The sequence below is a fragment of the Molossus molossus genome, unplaced genomic scaffold (assembly GCF_014108415.1).
Source record: "Molossus molossus isolate mMolMol1 unplaced genomic scaffold, mMolMol1.p scaffold_m16_p_1, whole genome shotgun sequence".
NCBI classification, from domain to species: domain Eukaryota; kingdom Metazoa; phylum Chordata; class Mammalia; order Chiroptera; family Molossidae; genus Molossus; species Molossus molossus.
In genome coordinates this window covers 193375082-193401223 of record NW_023425344.1, presented here as the reverse complement: position 1 = coordinate 193401223, position 26142 = coordinate 193375082, and the positions used below count along the sequence as shown (strand labels likewise).

The window sequence follows — 26142 nt, the reverse complement described above, 5'->3', positions numbered from 1 at the left end:
CCCAGTGAATGAAGTCTATTTTCTGTACCCCATTCCAGGTTGTACAATAGTAACTCCAAATGGTGGGCATACCTTTGTCTGCTCCCGTGTCTCCCACCGGAAGTAGTCTTAAAACTTTCAAAACTTTTAGCCAACAGTCCCAAAGTATCTTCCTCTCCCCTCTCTTCTCTTCCTTTATATAAACATATTTGTAAGTTCTTATGGCTTGCCTGATTTGAGGGTCAGGCAGCCATGAATTCTGACACAACTCCCCACCTAAACTGATAGATTGTTTTTGAACCAAACTCATGAGTGTGATTACTTCTCTTAAGATAAATTTTCCCAGGAGGCTCCTGAGTCATGCAGAGAGACCTATGACTCTTTTTCCTTCCTCTTTTCCTCCTCTCCATCCCCTACCCTAGCAGAAGTAAAGAAGTAGGTGGATGGAGTCAGTCTAGAAGAACCACAGTGACAGAAAAGAGATGAACTGAATGTTACCTTGACCTGGGATCTCTACTGATTTGTGGGATAGGGAAGATGTAAGTATGTCTGTAGTCAGAGAGGAAGAAATAGTAATGAGGGAGCGATATGAGAGAATGGGAATAATGAAATAGGGGCCCAGAGAAGGTACCCAGAGGCAGGATTAAGAGTGTCAGGACAGAGTTAACCTTGCCACAAGTTGGAATGCTTACTTACTTTTTGCTCAGAACCAGGAGTGAAGGAAGAGTAGCTAGGTGAAGAGGGAGAGATTTTTAAGTGATAAGGAAGAAAATTATGTGCAATAAAATAATAGAAATAGCTAAGTTGAGTGCATCATATTAAGTGCTTTACATGCATTGCCTTTTGTAATCCATAAAAACCCTGTAAGAGCCCTATTTTACATAACAAAATATGTTTAGGAAGAGTAAGTAATTTGCTCATACAATACAGTAGGGAGTGATACAGTCATAATTATATTAATCTTCTCGGAGATAAGAGGCAGAATTTTCTGTTGCAGATAGAAGGTGATGTGGTTCATTGAGTTCACTGAAGAAACCTCTATTGATTGAGCCTGTTACATGAAGGGCACCCTTCTGGCCCCTACCAACACAGAGACAAGTAGGACATGTTCTCTGAACTCAAGAAATTTACAATCTAGGGTAAAAGTGGTTGAAGACCTGAATAAATTGGAAAGTTAGAGAATTTCTGAAACCAGTTGTTAATAAGAATAGTAGAGGACTTACGGTCAAGATGGCAGTGTAGGTATCATATCCTCCCACATCAAAATTACAATTAAACTACAGAATAACCATCATTCAGAATCACTTGTAATCTGGCTGAATAGAAGTCCTACAACTAAGGATATAAAGAAGATACATTGAGATTGGTAGGAGGGGCGGAGACATGGAAGGGCTAGTCCTACACCCACGTGTGGCAATAAAAATCAGGAGGGATATATCAGCTGCAGAGGTCCCCCCCTAAGGAGTAAGGGGTCCCAGCTCCCCCCCCCACCACCAGGCCACCAAGCCCTGGGTTCCAGTGCTGGGAAGAGAAGTTCTCATAACTCTGGGTGTAAAAACCAGTAGGAATTGTGGCTGAATGAGATGGAGAGGAGCTGGAGTTCCAGGCAGTTCTTATTAAAGGGCCTATACATGGACTTACTCTGAGCTCCAGCCCTGGTATAGCAGCTTGAAAGGCATCAAGGACATATAGGGATGAACTGAATTATCTGGCATCAGGGCAAAAGCTAGGGGCAGGGGGCAGCTTTCTCACAGACAGAAGTGCTGGCAGAGGCCATTTTTTGTTTTCTGAGCTGGCAGGCAGGTGCCATATATGAGTCTCTTTCAACCTGGCTATCACTGTTTGCCCAACCCTAGTGATTCTGTGAGACGTCACCCTACCAAACTTGCCAGCCCACCCAAGCTATTTCCAGTGGCATTTTTATACAAATGGCCTGTATTGGCTCATGCTTCAGACTTTTCCTAAACTCTCTCAAACAAGAAGTGTCTGACCTCAGCGTGCCCCGTACCTCTCGCTAAGTGGCCCCAAGCTTGGCACTATCAGCTGCCAACCTCAGTTCACAGCTTGTCCTCTCCTGGGTATCTCCAAGCCCAGCACAAGTAGCAACCATCTGCAGATTACTTTGTAGCTCATGCCTGGTAGCCCTGGGCAGAACACAGGCAGCAGCTGATCTTGGCCTACACCTCGCGAGTGGCCCAAGAGCCAGTGCACCTGGTGGACAGCTTCAGACCATGTCAAAGTACCACACAACCACCTCCACAGTGACACACTCAAGGGGCAGACTCAGTGAGCACTAGACTGCCCCCCATACTGAATTAAGTCCTTCTCTGTGGGGTGGGCCCCTACACAGCTGATCTTCCATAGTGGTTGGTGGTCACAGCCAGTCCTTGTAGCTGATAGACCTGAGGGTAAATCCCTCCAATTGATGTGCCAATAGCAGTCAAGGCTTAACTACAGTGTGTTCACAGCTCACACTGGAGTGCCCAGCTTAGGTCATTAGAGTCTGTGCCACTGGACTTTACAGGACATTTACTACATTAGGCCACTCTACCAAGCCTTGGAGACATAGCAGCTCTACCTGATACACAGAAACAAACACAGGAGGCTGCCAAACTGAGAAGACAAAGAAACATCCTGAACAAAAGAACAGAACAAAACTCCAGAAAAAGAAGGAAGTAAAATGGAGATAAACAATTTTCTAGATGCAGAGTTCAAAACATTGGTTATAAGGATGCTCATTGAACTTAGGGGAAGTGTAGTTGAATTTAGAAAGAACTTCAACAGCATAAAAAGGACATGGAAACCATAAAAAAACAGTCAGAAATGAAGGGTACACTAACTTAAATGAAGAATAATTTATAGGGAATCAACAGTAGAGTAGATGAAGCCAAGTATCAGATCAGTGATTTAGAAGACAAGGAAGCAGAAAACACCCAGTCAGAACAGCAAAAAGAAAAAAGAATCCCCCCCAAAATGAAGGTAGTGTAAGGAGCCTCTGGGACAACTTCAAGCATACCAACATTTGCATCATGGGGGTGCCAGAAGGAGAAGATAAAGAACAAGAAATTGAAAACATGTTTGAAAAATAATGACAGAAAACTTTCCTAAACTGGTGAAAGAAACAGACATCCAAGTCCAGGAAATACAGAGAGTCCCAAATAAGATGAACCCAAAGAGACCCACACCAAGACACATCATACTTAAAATGTTAAAGGTTAACAACAAAGCAGCAAGAGAAAATCAGTTAGTTACCTACAAGGGAGCTCCCATAAGACTGTCAACTAATTTCTCAACAGAAACTTTGCAGGCCAGAAGGATGGGCAAGAAGTATTCAAAGTGATGAAAAGCAAGGACTTACAACCAAGTTTACCCAGCAAAGCTATCATTTAGAATTAAAGGACCCATATAGAGCTTCCCAGACAAGAAAAAGCTAAAGGAATTCATCACTACCAAACCAGTATTTACATGAAATGTTAAAGGGTCATCTTTAAGAAGAAGAAAAAAATAAAGATTAAGAAACATGAACAATAAAATAAATACATATCTATCAAAAAATGGATCTGAAAAACAAATGAACAAGCAAAAACAGAAACAGACTTATAAATACAGAGAACATTTTGATGGTTGCCAAATGGGAAGGGGGTTGGAGGAATGGGTGAGAAATGTGAAAGGATTAAGAAGTACAAATTGGTTGTTACAGAATAGTCATGGGGGTGTAAACTACAGCTTGGGGAATATAGTCATTAATTCTCTAATAACTATGTATGGTGTCAGATGGGTATGAGATTTATCGGGATGATTTCTTAGTAAGTTATATAAGGTTTAATCACTGGGGTGTACACCTGAAATGAATATAGTATTGTATGTCAACTACAATTTTAAAATAATTTTAATTAAAAGTTTTTTAAAAAATTGTTTAAAAAAAAACAACAGTGAGTGGCCCGACTGACAGAAGGAACTTGAAGAGCTTTGCATCTTCAGGCAAAGGAATTGAGTTTGCAGAGTACCAACTGTGGCATTTCTCAAAACAGGGTTGATGAAATATCAAAGAAGCAAAGAATTCTCAGGTTTTTGGTTTTATTTTTAATCCTCACCCGAGGACACTTTTTTCCATTTTTTGTTCAGATAGAGTGGGAGGAAGAGAGATAGAGAGAGAGAAACATTGACGTGAAAGGGACACCTTGAGTGGCTGCCACCCGCACAACCAACCAGGGCTGGGGACAAAAACTACAACCGAGGTACATGTCCTCAGCGGGAACGAACCCGGGTCTCTCTGGACCGCAGGTCGACGCTTCAACCGCTGAGCCAAACCGGCCAGCGCTCTCAGGTGTTATTAAAGGTATCTTTTAATATGGATACAGCAGGAATATAGTGGAAAATAATCTAGTCTGTGGAAAATTTGCATGTAGGATATATTTCTGAATATCCCTGATTCCCAAATTAGTTAGAAATATTCTGGCCTTCGTTTTGTTTACATTTATTTGGACACATATTTTGATCTAAATATTACCTTTGAAAAGCAAATGCATGCCTCTTAGCACCTGGTTGTCAGAATAGCCACAATTCAAGCAAGATACTAAATTCCCTAGAAGTCAGTTAAGAAGCCACGTACAGAATAGCTGTTGTGTACTCAGTACAGCTGAAAAAAAGGAGGTTGACACCCAAGGCATAGTGATCACATCTGTTTTGTGTCACACTATTTTTATTAAACAGATGACATTTTTTGTTTTTGTTTTTTTTTATCCTCACGCGAGGACATTCTTCCACTTTTTGTTCAGGTAGAGTGGGAGGGAGAGAGAGGAACAGAGAGAGAGAGAAAAACATCGACGTGAAAGGAACACATCGAGTGGCTGCCACTCGCACAACCTACCAGGACCGGGGACAAACTGCAACCGAGGTACGCGCCCTTAGCGGGAACCGAACCCGGGTCTCTCAGGACCGCAGGCCGACGCTCTAACCGCTGAACCAAACCGGCCAGGGCCAGATGACATTTTTTGTAAAACAGTTTTTTAAAAAGTGCAAAGTAGTTTCTTGCTTAGTCTTAAAGATAATAAGTTTCCAACTTCTTCTTGAAACTTGTGCCTTGGTTGGTTTTTTACCTCAAGCAAGTAAAGCATCAGTTACCTTAATGCTTTGATTAGATGGGTCAAATCTCTTGTTTTACTTCCTGTTCAGTTGCAGGTCAGTCTTCTAGTTTGAAGACTCAAAGCGAATTAGACCTGATGAGGTTAGAAGTTACTACTGCGTTGATTAGGAAAGGCTGTAGTGGGCAAATGCATGATTTGAAAGACCAGTGTAATAGAAATAAACTTGAAGCTAATACACACATACTGCTTGAGGAACTCTGAAATTGTGAACATTCAGGAGTCTGAGAAATCCTCGTTTTCTTGATGAACTACTTACAGATTTCCCCAGAACTACTGATTGGTGACTTGGAGCTGTAGAAACAGCACAGAGACTAGAACGTGACTACAGCCGTGTTCCCTTGCCATTAGGATTCTCAGGAGGGATGTGGCAGTAGCACCTGATGCAGTCCTTGACCAGCTGAGGACTCCAGAACCTCTGGCTGATCATCACATAGCATTAGGACCACCTGTGCAAACCCTGCATCAGGCTTCTGATTGAGAAAGACAAGTACCACATGATCCCACTTATTTATTGGACTACCATAAACAAAATAAGCTGTCGATCAAAATAGATCCAGAGACATGGGAGTAGGGAACAGATTGACAAACCTCAGAGGGAAGGGATAAACCAAAGAACTTATATGCATAATCAATGGACACAGATAGTTTAGGGAAAGCAGGAGGGGGTGGGAGCGGGGAGGAGGGTGTCATTGGGGAAAAAGGGAGGACATCTGTAATACTTCCAACAGTAAAGATTTTTAAAAAATGAAATAAAATAAAGATTCTGATTGATTGATATATTTTCTGTTTAGTGAGAGACTGTTTTAAATGGGATTTACAAGAGTGATATTTTTCTTACATTAGGGAATTATCTGTGAACTTATTTTAAATTATTGAGTGGTTTGTCATTTCAGACTGTATCCATAATTTTTAGTTGGTTTTAGAATCAACATATATTAAGTATTTCATTCATTTCAACCTTTTAACAGCGTGGATGGCACATTAGTTTAATATTGTAGTCATACATTTCCAGTGTAGAAATACATATATGTTTTCTGATCAAATAAAAGTTTGGAGAACAATTTCTTCTTAGCATCTTTGATCCTTTTTTCTGCTGACTATAAATCATAGAAGCAAATGATTAAGTAGACAGGTGAAGAGGAGGAAGTCACAAATAAAATAGGCACTTACATTTATTGTGTTTGCAAGGTTGTTTTTGAGAACGGCGCATGTTTCTTAAGACCTTGTTTCTTGCCTATTTTATAGAGCTCTGGCCTCTTAACAGCACAGCTTTAATGACTTCTTGTGGGGCTCTTGGTTTATGTTAGCACTGACTGTGGAGGGAAGAAAGAGGTCAGGTTTCACAAGGAGGCTGTAGACTTGTAAAATCATACCTAACTGCCAGAAACAAAGTCCACTTCAAGGAGAAAGCTGAGATTTGCATGAGGCCACGAGATATCTTGCCATTTAAATAAGTGCAAAATGTTTTGATAATGCCGAAATAGTTTGTTAACTAACGTTTTAGGGAGATCTAACTTTGATCGTAAAGGATGTATTCATTTACGCAGCTTAACGCTTGACTTAAAAAAAAATCAAAATAGAAAAACAAATACTTACAAAGAAATAGTGTTTAAGACTGTTACAATATGGATATTTATATTTGCGTGCTTTTCTAAAGTTTCTAAGTTTTGATGTAAAATTTTATGTAATGTATTTTTAATTGAAAAAAGGTTTTTATTCAGACATTCTTTTTCTTGTAATTTTCAGATTGAGGGCACTGGTTGGGGAAAGAATCAAGCATCCACAGGTCATAGGTGATGTCTGCCCAAAGCTTGAGAAGGTCAAAATACTAAAAAGGAGGCATATAAAAATTAAGGATGAGGGATTTTATCAGGTAGTAGAATAACAGTAGAAAGTTTATGAAGACAAGTTCTTCAATTCATGCCCCATGCAGGCATATAAAACTTATTTTTAAATCTCATTACTTTTTAATTATATGTATTGTGCAAAAAAAAAGTACAAAAAAATCACCATATATAACTCTATTTTAGAGATTTGATCTTAATTACCTATCTTCCTGTAATATATTCCTAATATATCTCTTATTATTTCATTAGTCAGGTAGGGGATTTTATACACCAAACAATTTATCTATACACATTAAAATGGGAAAATTACTGCTGTTTCTCTGCATTTTATGTATAAGCTACATAGTCTGGCTTAGTAGAAAAGAAGAGAAAAATTTTTAATCTTAAACTGCTTATGCCTTTGTTGGAGTTTTAAAGTTTATTTTTATTGCATAATGGTCACTGACCTCCTTTGTTTGCCTTTTTAAAGTCATCATTCCAAAATGTAGTGTATTCATAGCAAGACATCCTATTACTGTTACAGCTCCAGAACCACTACTAGTTCACTAGATGTCAAGCAGTGCCTTGAGATGCTCATATGATCATACTCTGTGTGTGTACACATATGTATGTGTATATATAATGTAATATAAGATCCTTATACAATATTAATATCCCATTTTACTGAGGATAGTTATGGAGGCTTGAGGTCCAGTAACTTCTCATGGGCACACAGCTCATGAATACAAAGCTGTAATTCTTACCCAGATTTATAAATTTTAATATCTGCATCCTTAACCACAAGGCTAGGCTGCTATACTGTGTCCCTCTATCTACCTAAATCGTACCCTGTATTGTACTGCATTTTATTCCTGATTTTCTTTAAACCAGCAAAGACTAATATTTCGCTTTAGTCTTATATTCTTTACCTCAATTTTCTAAAGCTTTAACTTCTATCAAGAAATGAAAATACGTTAAAAAGAGAAAAACAGAAATGCCAGTCCTCCTAAGTTCATTCCAACAGAGCCTCAGAAATTTTTTTTTTAAATTTTTCTCTGCTAATTTTACTGGCTATACATTGATACTTTTTTAGGCAGGTATTATTAAAACTCAAGAACATCTTTATTTAAATCTTAAAGACAGCCTAACATTTGAAGCAGTAGTTAAAATATCAGGATGAATAGCTTTTTGAAAATGTTTATATTATTAATCTCTGATCTATTTTTATGGTCTCCCAGTCTTCCTTAACATGTCCAGTTCCTTCGCATTCTGATGAAATGAGAGTCTGTAAGGGTGATTCACCAACCCGTCTGATCTCTTCTCCTACGTTCTCTGATCCGGCACCATACTGTCCCAACCTTCCATACATAGGCCAGCAACCTCAGAACTTCGTGGGTCCTTCTTGCCATTCCCCTTGAACATCTCATGGCCAAATCATGTCGTTCAGTAAACAACGTCTCTTGTTTGTGTCCTTCCTCTCATTCCTACAATCTCTTCCATCGTGCAAATTCATAACCTCTAAGCTTGCTCTAAGTATTTAGCTTTTTTGATGATCAAAAGTATGTGGGCTTAAAACTAGGATAGTAATAATGACTAGCTCATATTCCCATTAGGTAAACTGGGTTTTTTTTTTATCTTTTTTTTTCATCCTCACCCGAGGACATTTTTCCATTTTTTGTACAGATAGAGTGGGAGGGAGAGAGAGAAAGAGAGAGAGAGGGAAACATCGATGTGAAAGGGACACATCGAGTGGCTGCCACCCGCACGACCAACCAGGGCCGGGGACAAACTGCAACCGAGGTACATGCCCTTAGCGGGAACCGAACCCGGGTCTCTCCGGACCGCAGGTGAACGCTCTAACCGCTGAGCCAAACCGGCCAGGGCTGGGTATTTTTTTTAGAGATATGATTTTTTTTAAAATATTTGGCTCTGGCCAGTTTGGCTCAGTGGTTAGAGTGTCAGCCTGCAGACTAAAGGGTCTTGGGTTCGATTTACAGTCTAGAGTGCATACCTGGGTTGCTGGGGGTCTTTCAGGAGACAACCAACTGATGATGTGTTTCTCTCTCTCCCTCCCTCCCTTCCACTCTATCAAAAAAAAATTTGTTTTTAATGTGATTCCTAAATAAATTTTAGACTGAGGTAGTATAATTCAATTAACATGCATTCTTATCTTTTCTATCTTTAACAGGTTCCTAGGAATAGAGCTACTCTTGTTTGAGATGAGACCCATAGCATTAAAATCCTAGTATGCAGGAGTTTAAAGGTATTATTCTGTTTTGGAAATTCAGGAACTTAACACATATTCAATGCATCTGGAAAACCAAAACATATTAACTTATACCTGAGCAGTAGAAGTGCTTGGAAATAGAGCCAGTAATTTTTATCTTACAAAGAAGTTTAGGGATCTCAAACTTTTACTTATCAGAGAACTCATGTAAATTCTCCAGGGATGGCCTGGATTCAGATCCCAACCTTGCCACTTACTAGCAGTAGAACCTTGAGCAAGTTGAATAATCTATGACTCAGTTTTCTCAGCTGAAAATTGGAGTAGTAATAGTTGTGAGGATTAAATAAACTGAAATATGCAATGTACTTAAACACTACCTGGCAAGAAAATATATGTTAAGCTATTGCTACTTCTGTCATTATTATAACCTCTGTTATATGCTTTCTTAATAATTGGTACTTTTCCTTTAGAGCATTTATCACAGTTTGAAGTTATGTACTTGCATAGTAATTTAGTTAAGTGTCTTTCTCCATCACTAGACCAAGATCCCTGAGGATAGAGCCTCTGTTTTGGTCACTGTTGGGTCCTTGGCACCTAGAATGTATTAGGTACTGAATAAATATTTGTTGAATGAATGAATGAACAAACGAACTTAGACGAGATTACTTTAGTCTAAAATAAGGGTAATTAAAATCCTCTTCTGGATTGGGGAGATAGTTAATCTGGCTCATTATTTTATGAATAATTGCATGATTCGAAGCCTGAAAGCATGAGTTAACTACAAACTAAATGAATAGAGTGATTATATAGATAATGGGGTTGATAACTTTGTGTCATAGTTATAATGTATATCTTTAATTGCAGAGATAGTCACTGTCTTTTACTATAAGTACTTAATGTTGAATATTAAATATTGTTGTATGCTCACCATATAAACCATGTGGTTTTGGAGTAATTGATGCCAAACTACTTTTTTTGTTGTTGTTGCAAAAACTAGCCAACAAGTCTGTTTGTTGAAAATGTACCCATCCAGAAAGAGTTAAAAATATATATTTGGCATAAAGAAAGATATTTGTTCCTTTTGATGTAGCAGGGATATAGACATTCAATTTTTCTAATAATTAGGCTAAGTACTTTAAAGATTTAGGAGGGATTGCTAAGGCACAATACTTTTGATAGCATTTAAAATTGGAATCACGCTCTGGTCAGTTTGGCTCAGCGGTTAGAGCGTCGGCCTGCGGTCCGGAGAGACCCGGGTTCGGTTCCCGCTAAGGGCACGTACTTCGGTTGCAGTTTGTCCCCGGCCCTGGTTGGTCGTGCGGGTGGCAGCCACTCGATGTGTCCCTTCACGTCGATGTTTCTCTCTCTCTCCCTTCCTCTGTCTCCCTCCCACTCTATCTGTACAAAAAATGGAAAAATATCCTCGGGTGAGAATAAAAAAAAAAAAAGAAAAAAAAAATAATAAAATAAAATTGGAATCACATTTTTTTTGAGATTATTCCTTTGCTAGGTTTAGCAGTAATAAATTGACCTTAGAAGCCTTTGAATTCGTAGATGGGAGTAGCTTTGAGTCCATGCAGCCATGTCAGACACCATGTGTGTTTAAAGGATGTTTTGGAAGGGTGCGGGGAGAGGGAAGATAAGAGCAGGGAGAACAGATAAGAGATTTAAATTTTTTTAAATTGATTTTAGAGAGAGACAGAGAGAAACACAAACATCAGTTTGCTGTTCCACCTATTTATGCATTCATTGGTTGTTTTTTATTATTATTATTATTATTATTATTGGTTAATTCTCACCTGAGGATATTTTTTTCCATTGATTTTTAGCGAGAGTAGAAGGGAGGGGGGGTAAGCGGTGGGGAGGGAGGTGAGAGAGGTACATCGATTGGTTGCCCCCACTCCCCTACACCCTGCTGCACGTGCCCTGACCAGGGCCAGGGATCAAACCTGCAGCCCAGGTACATGCCCTTGACCAGTAATCCTGCGAACCTTTGGTGCATGGGCCAGTGCTCTAACCACTGGGAACACAGGCCAGGGCATTGGTTGATTTCTTGTGTGTACCCTGACCGGGGATCAAACCTACACCCGTGGCACATCGGGATGATGCTCCAACTAACTGAGCTATCTGGCCAGGGCAGGTAAGAAACTTTTATAGTGGCTTCAGTGAGAGATGTTTAAACAGGGACACAGAAATTAACTTGACTTATGTTTAGGAGTTAAAATCAGTGGGAACAGGTGATTGAATGAAGAGAGTAGGGAAGGAGTCATTAGTCTATCTCAGGTGAGTACTTGAGTTGCCTTTAGTGTCACAAATTTAGGTGGAGATACAGGCTTGGAAGAAGAAAGATGATTTCATTTGGGATGTGATGAAAAATTAGAAGTGCGTTTTATAAATCACAAGTGAAGATGCTCAGTAGGCAGGTGAAGCCATGAGTATGAAACTCTGGGGATAGGGATCTAAGCTGAAGATGTATTTTGGGGAGTCATCAGTGATAGATGGATGTAGCTGAAAACAAAAAAGTGGGTGAGATCACCCAAGGAGAATGTGGAGAGAGAAAAGAACAGAGACTCTCTGGAAGGAAGAGCAGAGGAGAAGGGAGAGGCCTTGAAAAAGAGACAAGAAGGAGTCAGCGAAATAAGAGAACAAAGAGTGCTTAGAGTCATAGACACTGTTTCAATAAAATAATAGGGGAAGAAGGCAGATTGGGTGATTGAGGTGTAAAGTCAGAGAGGAAGAAGGGGAGGCAGCTAGAATAAATTCTTTAGAAAAGTTTTTATCCCAGGGGGAAGAGAGAGAGAGTGAATAGCTGCTGGAGGGATATGTGCCATAAAGAGGGGTCTGGAGTTTTGTTCTTTTTGTGTTTTGAGCCTGAGAGAGACTTACCCACTTTTACAGGCTGAGGGAAGGAGCTAGGAGGAGTCTGACTTATGCAGGAGAGAGGTAGAGAAACGGCAGCTATGTCAGGTTCACAGAGGTGAGGGAAAAAGATGGAGTTGGCACCCAGATGGTGGAGGTACAAACAGAAAGATGCCAATTTATTTTCATTGTTGAGTGATGGATGCTTCCTTTTCTTCAGTCTCAGAGGTACTGCTGAGAGTCCCAAGGAGTATCTGGCTTGGTCTTCTTGAGGAAAAATTATTTTTCAAGTGGGCTGAATTTTCCAAAGGGACCAAAAAGTTAGACATGTTAGATATAAAGGTGTTTGGGGGATTAAAAAAATACCTTTATACTTGTTTTAGACCTTGCTGAAAACTAGAGTGAGATCATGAAATACCCATACTTAATGGATGTGTTAAATAACTTTATGTGGTAATCATTTACCAACATATGTATATCAGATCATCACATTGTACACAATGCTGTATGTCAGTTATATCTCAGTAAAGCTGGGGGTGGGGGGAAAACCAGATTGGTGATTACCTAGGGCTCGGGTCCGGGAGGAGATGGGAAGATTATGGAGTGATAACTAAAGGATATGGGATTTCTTTTTGGAGTGATGAAAATATTCTAAAATTGATTGTAGGGGTGATAGAAAACTGTGAACATACTAAAAACCATTGAATTTTATACTTTAAATGAGGGACTTGTATGGTATGTAAATTACATGCTATGCGATTTATATCTCAATAAAGCCTTTTTTGTTCTTGGAATTTTTTAACTCCAGAGTTCTAGTGCATTTGACCTAAAGAGCAATGTTAGTTCAATTTTTATAATAAAAAATCTTAGGGATTTCATAGATTTATTCACTTGGGGAACAAAGGAGGAGCTACTCCAACAAAGATTCAGGGGTGTCATATTGTTTGATTGGTTAGCTGAGATTCAGAGTAAATAACAACTCTCAGATGCCTAAGTGGTTGGAGGGAAATTACTCAAAACAAAAGTCATTATTTTTAGTCTCAGTCATGATAATATTTATAAAAAGTCATAATGTATAAAGAGCCCTCATTATATTAGCTTGTTGAGTCGTTAGAAAAGTCCTTTAATAGAGGAGAGACAGATTTTTATCTCTAAAAATAACACCACTAAAATATTGGACATCCTTTAGAATTATATTAAACCAACAAATAAAAAATGCATTATTTTCCTAAGCCTTGGTATTTGTACCCGGAAAACTCCCCACATTTCTGAGACCTAAGAGAGCTGAAGAAATTGCAAACAAATTTAGTTCAGTTCAGCAAGTATTGTTTTAGTGCCGAGCCTGTGCCATTCACTGTTGTAAGGGATCCTGCAAAGAATATGACCCACTACTGACCCTCAGTGAGCTCATAGTGTAGAAGGGGAGAAAGATTGCGAACAAGTGGTTACAATACTGTGAGATACTGATAGCAATAAGGGTCTGAATTGTACAGAAGTTGCAGATAAAAGAGTCAGGAACAACTTCTCAAAGTATGGGGCAAGTGAACTAGCCTCTAAATGATGAAAGAATTTCAGCAGATGGACAAAGGGACTAGGATATTTGAGAGAGAAGGAAGTACTCATATAATGCTCACAGATATGAACTATTGTGATATATTCAATGTTCATTGAACATAATTCATTGTAAGTGGTTGAAAACAAGTGGGAGTTTTGCAGGGACTAATTAATCATGAACACATATCCAGCCAGTGTGGCTCAGTGGTTGAGCGTCGACCCATGCACCAAGAGGTCTGCGGTTCGATTCCCAGCCAGGATATGTGCCCAGGTTGTGGGCCCAATCCCCAGGGGACAGCATGCAGGAGGCGGCCAATCAATGTTCTCTCTCATTGATGTTTCTCTCTCTCTCTCCCTTTCACTTCCTCTCTCTCTAAAGTCAATAAAGGAAAACAGATTTTTTTTTTTTTTTTTAAAATCATGAGCCCTGGCTGGTTTGGCTCAGCGGTTAGAGTGTTGGTCTGCAGACCAGAGTCCCGGGTTCGGTTCTTGCTAAGGGCACGTACCTTGGTTGCTGTTTGTCCCTGGCCCCGGTTGGGGTCATATGGGTGGCAACCACTCGATGTGTCTCTTTCACGTAGATGTTTCTCTCTCTCTTCCTCCCACTCTATCTGAAGATAACTACAAAAAAAGTGTCCTCAGGTAAGGATAAAAAACAAAACAAAACATAAACACAAAACCAAATTTGCATTTGTTTTTACTATCACTCTAGAGGTGACACTGATAGTAGGAAAGGTGTCACCTAGGAGGTTCCTGCAAGACTTTCAGGTAGTAGATGATAGGGGCCTGACTTGAAGAGAAGACTGTTAGTGATGGAGAGAATTCAGATATGGAGAGATATACAGTATATGGGATAAAACATACTGTATTGGGAACTTGATTCATTGTGTGGTAATCGAAGAAGAAATTGTTCAAATAGGGCTGGAAAAAACTTCTAATGAAGAAGAGCTGAATTATACTAGTTATTTCAGTATAGAGAGGGAGAGGCTGGGGAAAAATAAGATAAAATTCCCATCTTGAAGTCTGTAAGTTGTAAATAGATGGATTGTCAGTGATGGCCAGATTAACATCCTGAAAAATTATTACAGAAGCAATTAAAAAGAAAGATTACAATTTTTAGAGTTTGATGTTCTTAAATAGGGGTTCTCAAACATTTTAATCTCACTCTTTTTTTTTTATTTTTTATTTTTTATTTTTGTTATCCTCACCCGAGGATATTTTTCCATTTTTTGTACAGATAGAGTGGGAGGGAGAGAGAGGAAGGGAGAGAGAGAGAGAAACATCGACGTGAAGGGACACATCGAGTGGCTGCCACCCGCACGACCAACCAGGGCCGGGGACAAACTGCAACCGAAGTACGTGCCCTTAGCGGGAACCGAACCCGGGTCTCTCCAGACCGCAGGCTGACGCTCTAACTGCTGAGCCAAACTGGCCAGGGCTAATCTTACTCTTTATACTCTTAAAACTCACTCAGGCCCCCAAAGAACTTTTATTTGTGTAGGTTATATCTACTGATATTTCTTACTAGAAATTAAAACAGAAATTTTAAAAAATGTTGATTAATTTAAAAATGAAAACATTGATTCATTGCATATTAACCTAATACATTTAATGAAACATAACTATTTTCTAAAGCAAAAAAAAATTAGTGAGAGGAGTGGCATTGTTTTGTATCTGCACAAATCTCGTGAATTAGCTTACTAGAAGATGCTGGGTTCTCACACGTATCTGCTTCTGCATGGAGTCTGTTGTGATGTCACCCATCATGTAGTTTCTGGAAAACCTTGTACACACAAGCAATATGAGAACGAAAGAGGCACACAGTGATTAGGAGAATGGTTTTTACCTTGTGAAACTACTGTTCTTGAGAAAGCAGAAGTATTTTCTTACATGCACAAAGTAAGTGTTTACCCAAACCACTCCACCCTTTTTGTAAATAGATGCTTTTAAGAATATTTTCACCATTATTCATTGGCTTTGTCCTGTTCCTCTGAAAGTCTGTGATCCATTTACAGACTAATGAAGTCAAGTCCAAGGCAGAACGTTAGTCATCTGTGACCTTTTACCCTTTTCAGTCTAATGAAACATAAGGCATCTAGACCATAGTCTCTCTATGTTTCTTCATAACTTCTCACTTTATTGATAAACCATAGAGGCATATATGTTTTTGAACTGGAATATGAGGGGGGGTGGAGTAAGACCATCATTGGGGCCCTTTCTTTATATCTGGAAGACTTAGTAGAGGAAAGGAAAACCACACTATTAGCTGGAGTCTGGACTCTGTCAAAATGTAAAACCATGGACAATGATGACCAGTTCCTGGAGGCCTGCCTAGAGTCTTAGAGAATTATCTCTGGAAAATATCAACACTTCAGGATTTAGCTTTAGTTTGGAAATACATGTGTCTAAAAATAGTCTCTTGGGTCTCTCTACCTTTTGTTCATCAGCACACCATGTGTCTTCTCTGTCTTTTTTATTCTGAAACATGAATACCAACATCACTTGATTCCAAACACAGAGTGTGACATATCTGTGTCCAAAGGAACCAGGTCCTTGTTTGCATCCAGGTGTCTAGACTCTCGCCCTTCTCACTGCCACCACCCAGCTCTGTCGTTCCTCTGTAAACAGCCTAATGGGTCTTGGTTCGAGGCTTTTAGTTTCTCAGTCTGTCTTGTGTAACAGTGCCTGATTAAATTTTTCCAAAGACCACTATCTTGACATTTCTTTGCTCAGAAATCTTTAGTGATGTCTTATTTTGTGCCATCCTAGAAATCTGCTTTGTCTCTGCTGTCCTTCCACTTTTGCTATTGCCTTCATGTTTTTCCTGTTTTTCCCCTTTCATCTAAACCCAGTAAATTATTCAAAACTCAATTTAAAACCAATCTCTGTAAATGGTTTTTACCTGTCTAATCTGTCTGCCTTAATTTTCCCTCTTCTCTGAAATAGAGTAGTATCTGAATTTTGTGCCACACAGTTTGGTATGTAATCAAATCCACAGTTGTTTATTTTTGTTACAGTCATGTAAATTTTTTCTCTCCCAACAGGTCGTAAGTTTCTTGAGAACATGGTTAGAATTTCATCCTGGGAAAGACCAGACTCCTTGATTTGAGCAACTGCTCAGTGGTTTTTTTTTTTTCATAATTATTCCCTAAATTATTTTTGTATTAGTTATGTTGGGATGGTCTTAACATTTGAGCAAGAATTCAAGTCTGATAAATATCTAGCATAATATTATTTCCAAGTATAGTGTAATAGTTCATGTACTTATTCTGAATTTGTCGAACTTTGTCTTATAGCTATTTCTGCATTTGAAGTTCAGCCAGTTTCTACTGAGGTCCAGGAAGGTGGAATTGCTAGATTTTCATGCAAGATTTCATCAAACCCTCCTGCAGTTATAACATGGGAATTAAATCGAACGACTCTACCTGTAACTATTGACAGGTAAATGCAGCTTTTGTCCTTGGAGAGATTCAGGAGTAACCGAGGCTTGACCATGGAGACTGTATGGGGAAAAGACCGTTATGGAAGTCATTTTCATTTATAGTGTCAATAATCAAATACTTAAAGATACTCAAAATTAGGCAAAGAATTAGATCATCAGTCTCTACCACATGGGGCATAATTTCTGGGGTTTTTTTTGGTTCAGATCAGAATTCATAGAGCCAATCTTACTGCTTTGTAGCTTTCCTCAAATATCTTTTCCAGTGATAGGACCACCTGAGTACATGGAGTGCAACCCAAGGATTTGAAAAACCAAATTACACCTTTATTGCTGGCAGTGGTGGTGCTGATGAAAAGTGTTACCCATGTATGCCCTGGTAGCTGCTCACTTCTATATCTACTTTACACTTCCCAGTCTCCTGGCCACTATACAGGCATACACGAACACTTACCTAAGACTCTGAAGGTGGTTGAAGTTTAAGGATCAGGAACTTTGTGGCAATTTCAAAAAATCTGATTCCTGTCCTAATGTGTAGCAATATTCCTGAGTAGACAGAAATCATTTGCTAAAATGGTAGGCACTTAGATGGAAGGAGTTACTCAAGGAAGTGCTTTTTTTTTGCTTGTTTGTTTAACTTACATTCAGGTGTACCTTGGAGAATACATTGAAGTTAATAGGCAAACAGTCAGGAATCTGAAAAAGTATACAAATCTCTAAGCCACCAGTTAGCGGTATCTAAGCTATAATGTCAAATGAGACTCTCTATATAAAATGAGACTGATAGATTTCACAAACCACACACTTCATAGTTATTTGTGTTTTAGAGAGCTGTAGTGACCCGAATGAAAACAGTTGAATCAAGCCTATATTTTAAAAGGTCTTGAAAGGATTGCATTGGGCACTTTAAAAAGGTTGAATAGGCGTACTCGCTGCTGGCGCCATGTCTCTAGTGATTCCTGAGAAGTTTCAGCACATTTTGCGAGTGCTCAACACCAATATCGATGGGCGTCGGAAAATAGCCTTTGCCATCACTGCAATTAAGGGTGTGGGCGAAGATATGCTCATGTGGTGTTGAGGAAAGCAGACATCGACCTCACCAAGAGGGCAGGAGAGCTCACAGAGGATGAGGTGGAACGTGTGATCACCATCATGCAGAACCCACGCCAATACAAGATTCCAGATTGGTTCTTGAACAGACAGAAGGATGTGAAGGATGGAAAATACAGCCAGGTCCTGGCCAATGGTCTAGACAACAAGCTTCGGGAGGACCTGGAGCGGCTGAAGAAAATTAGGGCCCACAGGGGGCTGCGCCACTTCTGGGGTCTTCGTGTTCGAGGCCAGCACACCAAGACTACCGGCCGCAGGGGTCGCACTGTGGGTGTGTCCAAGAAGAAATAAATCTGTATGCTTCAACCGTTAATAAATAGTTTATACGTCAAAAAAAAAAAATAAAAATAAAAAGGTTGAATATATTAAATCTTATTATAGAATATATATTAAAATCTACTGCAAAGAGTTTAATCATCTTTCTTCTCATAGCAGGATAACTGCCCTACCAACGGGAGTACTGCAGATCTATGATGTTGGCCAGAGGGACGTGGGAAGTTATCGTTGTGTTGCTGCCACGGTAGCCCACAGACGTAAAAGCATGGAGGCTTCTCTAACAGTGATTCCAGGTACCTCACAGAAGTTCCCTTTTTAGTTTGTATTGGCATAGCTATTAATTTTATTCTCTGGCTATAATAGTATGCCATAAAATAGTACTTTTATTTAAAATATTATAATCTATTTGGAAAATTGTCATTTTTTATGTATTAAGCAACTCTTTTTTCATAGGCTAACTCGTTTTATGTTTACGTTAGTGTCAATATCTTTAAGAAAGATTGAATTTTTTTGTAAATATTTCACTTAAATATATATATATATAATATAAAAAGGGAAATAGTAGTCATCCATTTCCATCAGAGTTGTCCATTGTCAATAAAGAGATATTTGTTTCCAATTTGGTATTTTTGATTTGTTGTTTTAAGAAAAATCTTGCCTGACCCTGACCGGTTTGGCTCAGTGGTTAGAGTGTCAGCACACGGTCCAGAGAGACCCGGGTTCAGTTCCCGCTAAGGGCATGTCCCTTGGTTGCAGTTTATCCCTGGCCCTGGTTGGGGTTGTGTGGGTGGCAGCCAGTTGATGTGTCTCTCTCACATCGATGTTTCTCTCTCTTCCTCCCTCTCTCCCTCTTGCTCTATCTGAAGATGAATGCAAAAATATCGTTGGGTGAAGATAAAAAAAAAGAAAGAAAAATTTTGCCTGGCCGGTGTGGCTCAGTAGTTGAGCACTGACCCATGCACCAAGAGGTTTGCCACTGGTTCAGTTCCCGGTCAGGGCACATGCCCAGGTTGTGGGCCCGATCCCCAGTGGGGGACATGCAGGAGGTGGCCAGTCAGTGTTTTCTCTCATCGATGTTTCTATCTCTTTCTCCCTCTCCCTTCCTCTCTCTCTCAAATCAATAAAGAAAAAAAATTTTTTTAAAGAAAAGGAAAATCTTAATTTGCATTTGTGAAAATAATGCATGCTTATTATAGAGTAATGTTTATAAAAGTAAAGAAGTACAAAAACATGCTTTGGCCAATTGGACTCAGTTGATTGGAGCATCGTCCTATGCACCAAATGGGTCATGGCTTCAATTCCTGGTGAAGGCACATAGCCTAGGTTGCTGGTTTGATCCCCAGTCAGGGCACATACAAGAGGCAACTAATTGATGTTTCTCTTTTACATCGATGTCTGTCTGTCTGTCTCCCTTCCTCTCTCTCTTAAATCAATAAATATATCCTCAGGTGAGGATTTTTTAAAAAGTACAAAGATACAGTTTTAAAATATCCCTAACTCCAATGCCCAGAAATTATTATTATTATTTGTTTAATCCTCATCTGATGATATTTTTCCATTGATTTTTAGATAGAGTGGGAGGGGGGGAGGAAGAGAGAGCGAGACATTGATGTGAGAGAGACACATCAATTTGTTGCTTCCTGCATGACCCAGACCAGGGCTGGAGACCAAACCTGCCACAGGCCCTCTAACCACTGAGCCAAACTGGCCAGAACAATACCGAGAAATTATTATTGTTAACATTATGTGAACATAATTTTTTACATTTTGCCATACATGAATATAATTAGAAGGGAAATTAGCTTGAAGGATGAATATGAAGAAAGGAATATATTACAATATATATATTAAAATAGAATTATACATAGATGCTGATTTTTATTTTAAAATATTAATTTAAATTTACTTGAATGTAGTGGATGGAAACTTGGACCAAAGACAGTTAAACTTCATAGGAATGTTTCCTCTTCACAAGAGATGTTACTTCCCAAAAGACATCTTAAGGTTAAACATTTTTTTTGAAAATTCTTAAGAGACTGAAATTATATTTTTAGTGCTTTGTTTTAATTTCTTTCTAAGCTTTTTAAAATTTTTATTTTATTTTGTCCATCACCCTTTATCCCCTCTGTGCCCTCTTCTACCTCCACCCACCCTCCTCCACCCCTCAGTAACCACACTGTTGTCCATGTCCATGGGTTCTTTCTTTTTTGCTCAACCCCTTCACCCCCCTCAACATCGCTACCCCCGAGCTGTCTGCCTGCTCTCGATCTATGAGTCCTGCTTTGTTTTAATTGGAGGTAATATCTATTAGCTATCCTAAAAGATAGGAACAAAAGCATTCATACGCCTTCCGTTCTCTCCACTGTCACATACATTCTTACAAAGATTAGTGAAAATGTTAAATGACTGTTTGAACCTTAGTTAAAAATGAATATGGAAACAACCCCAGTGTTCATCAATCTAATGAATGGATAAACAAAGTGTGTTCTGTTTATATAATTAAATATTCGTTTGTTATTCAATAAAAAGACATGAAGTACTGGTACATGCTACAACATGGATGAATCTTGAAAGCATTATGCTATTAAGCCCTGGCTGGTTTTGCTCAGTGGTTAGAGCGTTGGCCCAAGGACCAGAGTCTCAGGTTCAGTTCCGGTAAAGGGCATGTACCTCAATTGTGGATTGGTCCCTGGTCCTGGTTAAGGTCATGTGGGAGGCAACCAATCTATCTCTCCCCACCCCCATCTGAAGATAAATGAAAAAGTATCCTCGGGTGAGGATTAAAAAACAACAACAAAAAAAACCATTATACTATTAAAAGAAGCCAGTCACAAAAGAAGGATCATGTAATGTATGGTTCCTTTTTTTTAATCCTCACTCAAGGATGTTTTTTCCATTGATTTTTTTGAGAGAGTAGAAGGGACAGAGAGAGGGGTGGAGAGAGAGAGAGAAACATTGATGTGAGAGAGACACATGGATTGTTTACCTCCCACATGTGCCCTGACCAGGGCCAGGGATTGAACCTGCAGCAGCCCAGGTACATGCCCTTGACCAGGAATCGAACCTGAGACCCTTTGGTTCACAGGCCAATGCTCTAACCACTTAGCAACGCTGGCCAGGGCTATACGATTCCTTTTTTATAAAATATCTGGAATAGGTAAATCCAGAGAGACAGGTTATCAGGCTATGGGAAGAGGAGACTGGGGAGTGACTGCTAATGGGTACAGGGTTTCTTTTTGGGTTGATGAAAATGTCTTAAAATTGATTGTGGTGATGGTTGCACGGCTGAAAATACTAAAAACCAATGAATAATACTTCAAATTGGTTACTCATATGTTATGTGAGTTATATGTCAATTAAGTTGTTTTTAAAAAAGAAAAATGTTAATAGCTTAAGAATAGATATTTTCACTTATAATGTCTTTTTATATTCTGCCTTTTCCTCTCCAAAGCTAAGGAGTCTAAATCCTTCCACACACCAACCATTATAGCAGGTCCACAGAACATAACAACATCTCTTCATCAGACTGTTGTCTTGGAATGCATGGCCACAGGAAATCCCAAACCTATCATTTCTTGGAGCCGTCTTGGTAAGTCTTCTTGGGGAAAAATGTATTTTCCTTCAGCTTTGTTCATTATATAGTAAAACTGATAATATGTTTATTTTATATACAAAACACATGTTTAGCAATTAGGTGGCTTTTAACTTTTTGGCATCTTAGTGTGTAGAGAAATGGTTTTAGTATAGAGAATTTTATACTTTTTATAATAGGATTGTTTGGAGAATGATCTTGGAACTAATTTTAGACCCTGTTTTATATTGTTTTAACTGAAGTATTCTTTTTGAAATAGATCACAAGTCCATTGATGTCTTTAACACTCGGGTACTTGGAAATGGTAATCTTATGATATCTGATGTCAAGCTACAACATGCTGGAGTATATGTTTGTCGGGCCACTATCCCAGGCACACGAAACTTTACAGTTGCCATGGCAACTTTAACTGTATTAGGTACGTTTTCTTTTCTTCTGCATTCAGAAGAATCTTATATTTTCACATTTGCTGTTTTATCTCATGTATAGCTTACTCTTACACCTTTCTTGAATTTTGTATTATTGTTATGAAGGTGGATATGAAGTTTCTTAATCTAATGATCAATTTTAGGAGAAAAATTCTTATGTTAAAATATAACTATTATTCTGCAGACACCATTGTGTTTGCCTGCATACTAGTATATTTCTTCTCACTTAAGCTTTCCTCTTATCGCCTCCTCACCTACTCACAAATCCATATACCCATTCACCACTCTAAAAATTTAATCTGTTAGTTGTCTGTATGCATTCATAAGGGGCTATGTTTTGGGCTTGGTCAAGTAGGATTATGGTACACATATCTTTGGAGTGTTTACATAGATGGTCTTGACAGGGAAAGCCTGGGGGAAGTGGACATCTAACTGAGCAATGCACGGAAAAGGCCTCTGGATAGATATGTGTAGAGTGTAGACTGGAAGCTCAGAATGTCAGATATTTTCAGCGGTGGGATGTGGTCATTTGCTATACTCTTCCTTGACTCTTTGTATCATTGCTGTTGGGACCACAAAAATATTTTTTTTTCTTTTCTCTCTAAAAATAGCTCCTCCTTTATTTGTTGAATGGCCGGAAAGTTTAACGAGGCCTCGAGCTGGCACTGCTCGATTTGTATGTCAGGCAGAAGGAATCCCCTCGCCCAAAATGTCATGGTTGAAAAACGGAAGAAAGATACATTCAAATGGTAGAATTAAAATGTACAACAGGTAGGCTTTGTCACTTTGCTATTATTTTAGATAAGATATAATGGCTTTTGTCATTTTTATGTTGAATGGCTAGAATTATAATATCAAGTGCTTTGGTTATCTTGGTATTTAAAACTAAAGTAAAATAAGAAATTAACCTAATTATAATATCAGCATGCCATAGATCCTTTTATATGTGGATCATGGAAAGGTTAACTATACTGAAATGAATGTTGGACAGTTCCCCAGACCTGGATTATAGTCCTGATGAGCAAGTAGCTAAATTATTAGCAAGCACATTAACCCTTAGAGGTCTCAGTTCCTTCTATAAATGAGGAAATTAGAAAAAGATAATTGATTCTCTAAGAATTCTTCCATAATTCAAACTTAATGACTTTAAGAACTCACTTTTATTAGTATAAATATGAATCTTCTTTTGTTACATTAACATTTATGTTGCACAAAACTTTTAAAAATTTTGTTGACCTCAATTGTATGACATATTACAATATTATATAAATAGATGCTATTACAAAGTAATCTACTGTATTAATGAAAGCCAACTTTTTTTTTTTCCTCACCTGAGGACATTTTTCTATTTTTTGTTCAGGTAGAGTGGGAGGGAGAGAGAAGAACAGAGAGAGAGAGAGAAACATCAATATGAAAGGAACACATCGAGTGGCTGCCACCCACACGACCGACCAGGGCCGGGGACAAACCGCAACCGAGGTACATGCCCTTAGCGGGAACCGAACCCGGGTCTCTCCGGACTGCAGGCCGACGCTCCAACCGCTGAGCCAAACCGGCCAGGGCGAAAGCCAACTTTTTAAAAAGAGATTAAGCTGCCATCTAAAGCAAACAGGATTTGGACATCACAAGTACTTATGTACACTCAGAAAATAAGAGTAATTATAAGTAATTCATATAAATATTTCAGTATGGTTGACTGTATATTTTTTCGTTCTTAAATTTTTGTCATTTAAAATGAGAGTATACTTAGCAATAATTTAACTTTATTTTTACGTTATTCCTAGAATTTTTCATAGAAATAATTTTTTTCCTTTCTTCAGTAAATTGGTAATTAACCAGATTATTCCTGAAGATGATGCCATTTATCAGTGCATGGCTGAGAACAGCCAAGGATCTATTTTATCTAGAGCCAGACTGACTGTAGTAATGTCTGAAGACCGACCCAGTGCTCCCTATAATGTGCATGCGGAAACCATGTCAAGTTCAGCCATCCTTTTAGCTTGGGAGAGGCCACTTTATAATTCAGACAAAGTCATCGCTTACTCTGTGCACTACATGAAAGCAGAAGGTAAGCAATTAGAGAAGACTTTATTTAGTTATTTTAAAAAGAGAGAGGAAGGGGGGAGAGAGAGAGAAACATCAATATGAGCGAGAAATATCGATCAGCTGCCTCCTGCACATCCCCTACTGGGGATGGAGCCCAAAACCTGGGCATGTGCCCTGACCGGAATCAAACTGGGATCTTTCAGTCCATGGGATGACACTCAATCCACTGAGCCCCACTGGCCGAGAAAGGAGACTTTATTTTTAAGTTCCACTTGACTTGCTATCATGCCATGGATTTGTTTTCAATCTGAATGATGTTTTACATAATGCATATAATATTTTTGAAGTTCTATGGCATTTATCTCTTTTTTATTTTATATATATTTTTTTCTTTATTGATTTTAGATAGAGGGGAAGGGAGAAGGAGAGAGAGGTAGAAACATCGATGAGAGAGAATATTGATTGGCCACCTCCTGCATGCCCCCAACTGGGGATTGGCCCACAACCTGGGCATGTACCTTGACTGGGAATCAAACTGGCGACCTCTTGGTGCATGGGTCGATGCTCAACCACTGAACCACACTGGCCAGGCAACATTTATCTCTTTTAATAAAATAATTAATGTATTGCATGTGTATCTGTTTTTTTCTAAATTTTGCATTGTTTTATACTTTGTATATATAAGTGTAGCTTAAGATTTTTTAACTTAGAAGTATGTACCATCTCTGCCAGGTAAAATATACAGAGTGGTGTATATATGAATTTCGTTTCAGCAAAGATATAAGTTCCTTAAGTAAGACTTAATATGCCAATTTAATTATGCAGTTACATAGGACCAGTGGTGTAACTGCTTAATAAAATAATGAAGTAAAGTGTAGTCACTATAGCATGTTATTTTTAAGGGGGAAAGTAAACATTATCAAATTCCCTATATATTTGATTTTGTATATTTTGAATGTTTTCTGAAATTATATACAACTCTCTGAAAACTGAATAAGACATAATTGATGTTTTGTTTATTATATAAAAGTAGAAATCAGATCCATCTTCAAATTTTTATTTGGAACTATCAGTTCCATTTTTATCCTTATCATTTTCTTTTGGCAAAAGTTTTAGAGGAAAAGGAAAAGCTACTTATAAACCCTAGAGATTTCTCTATTGATTTTCCATAGAAACCATAGAAGTTTACAGATTTTAGTTTTATACACAAACAGCTTAACTTTTAAGCAATAGACATTAAAAATAAATTGAAATACCAAAGAATGGTGATATAATAAAATTGTCTGTAGAAACAGGTGGTTTGTTGTTATTTGTTTTTTGTACTTTGAAGTAGTATTTTGAAAAGGAATATTTTGAATTAAAATCAGGGGTCATGGTAGCAAGAAGAATGAAAGTCTGATAGCTGAGCATGTTGGGGTATGTTAATTCCCTTTTTAGTGATTTAGGAAGGTGAAAGGAACGCTAGTTTTCGTGGAGACCACTCTTGTTCGCTATTATGGTTCTTTCATTAGAGCCTCCACATGCAACTCAGTGGTCTATTCAGGGATGGAACAAGGCTTTTTAATTCGAACTCAAGGACCTTGTTTGGTAGGTCAGAAATCGTACTATGCAGTTCCTAATTAACAAGACATTAGCCAGTCTGTTGTGAAATGCCTGTAA

General features: G+C 38.6%; 1 protein-coding gene and 1 pseudogene across 1 annotated transcript in view; both read left to right on the top strand.

Annotated features, from left to right (window-relative positions):
- Positions 1 to 26142, top strand: part of PRTG (protogenin) — a 137618-nt gene that overhangs the window by 52460 nt on the left and 59016 nt on the right. The window contains exons 3-8 of the mRNA XM_036268399.1: positions 16889 to 17033; positions 18577 to 18710; positions 21869 to 22006; positions 22269 to 22427; positions 23049 to 23208; positions 24258 to 24505. Coding sequence (XP_036124292.1) covers positions 16889 to 17033; positions 18577 to 18710; positions 21869 to 22006; positions 22269 to 22427; positions 23049 to 23208; positions 24258 to 24505 — 984 coding nt within the window. The remainder of the gene's footprint in view (positions 1 to 16888; positions 17034 to 18576; positions 18711 to 21868; positions 22007 to 22268; positions 22428 to 23048; positions 23209 to 24257; positions 24506 to 26142) is intronic.
- LOC118634097 lies at positions 17962 to 18465 on the top strand (annotated as a pseudogene).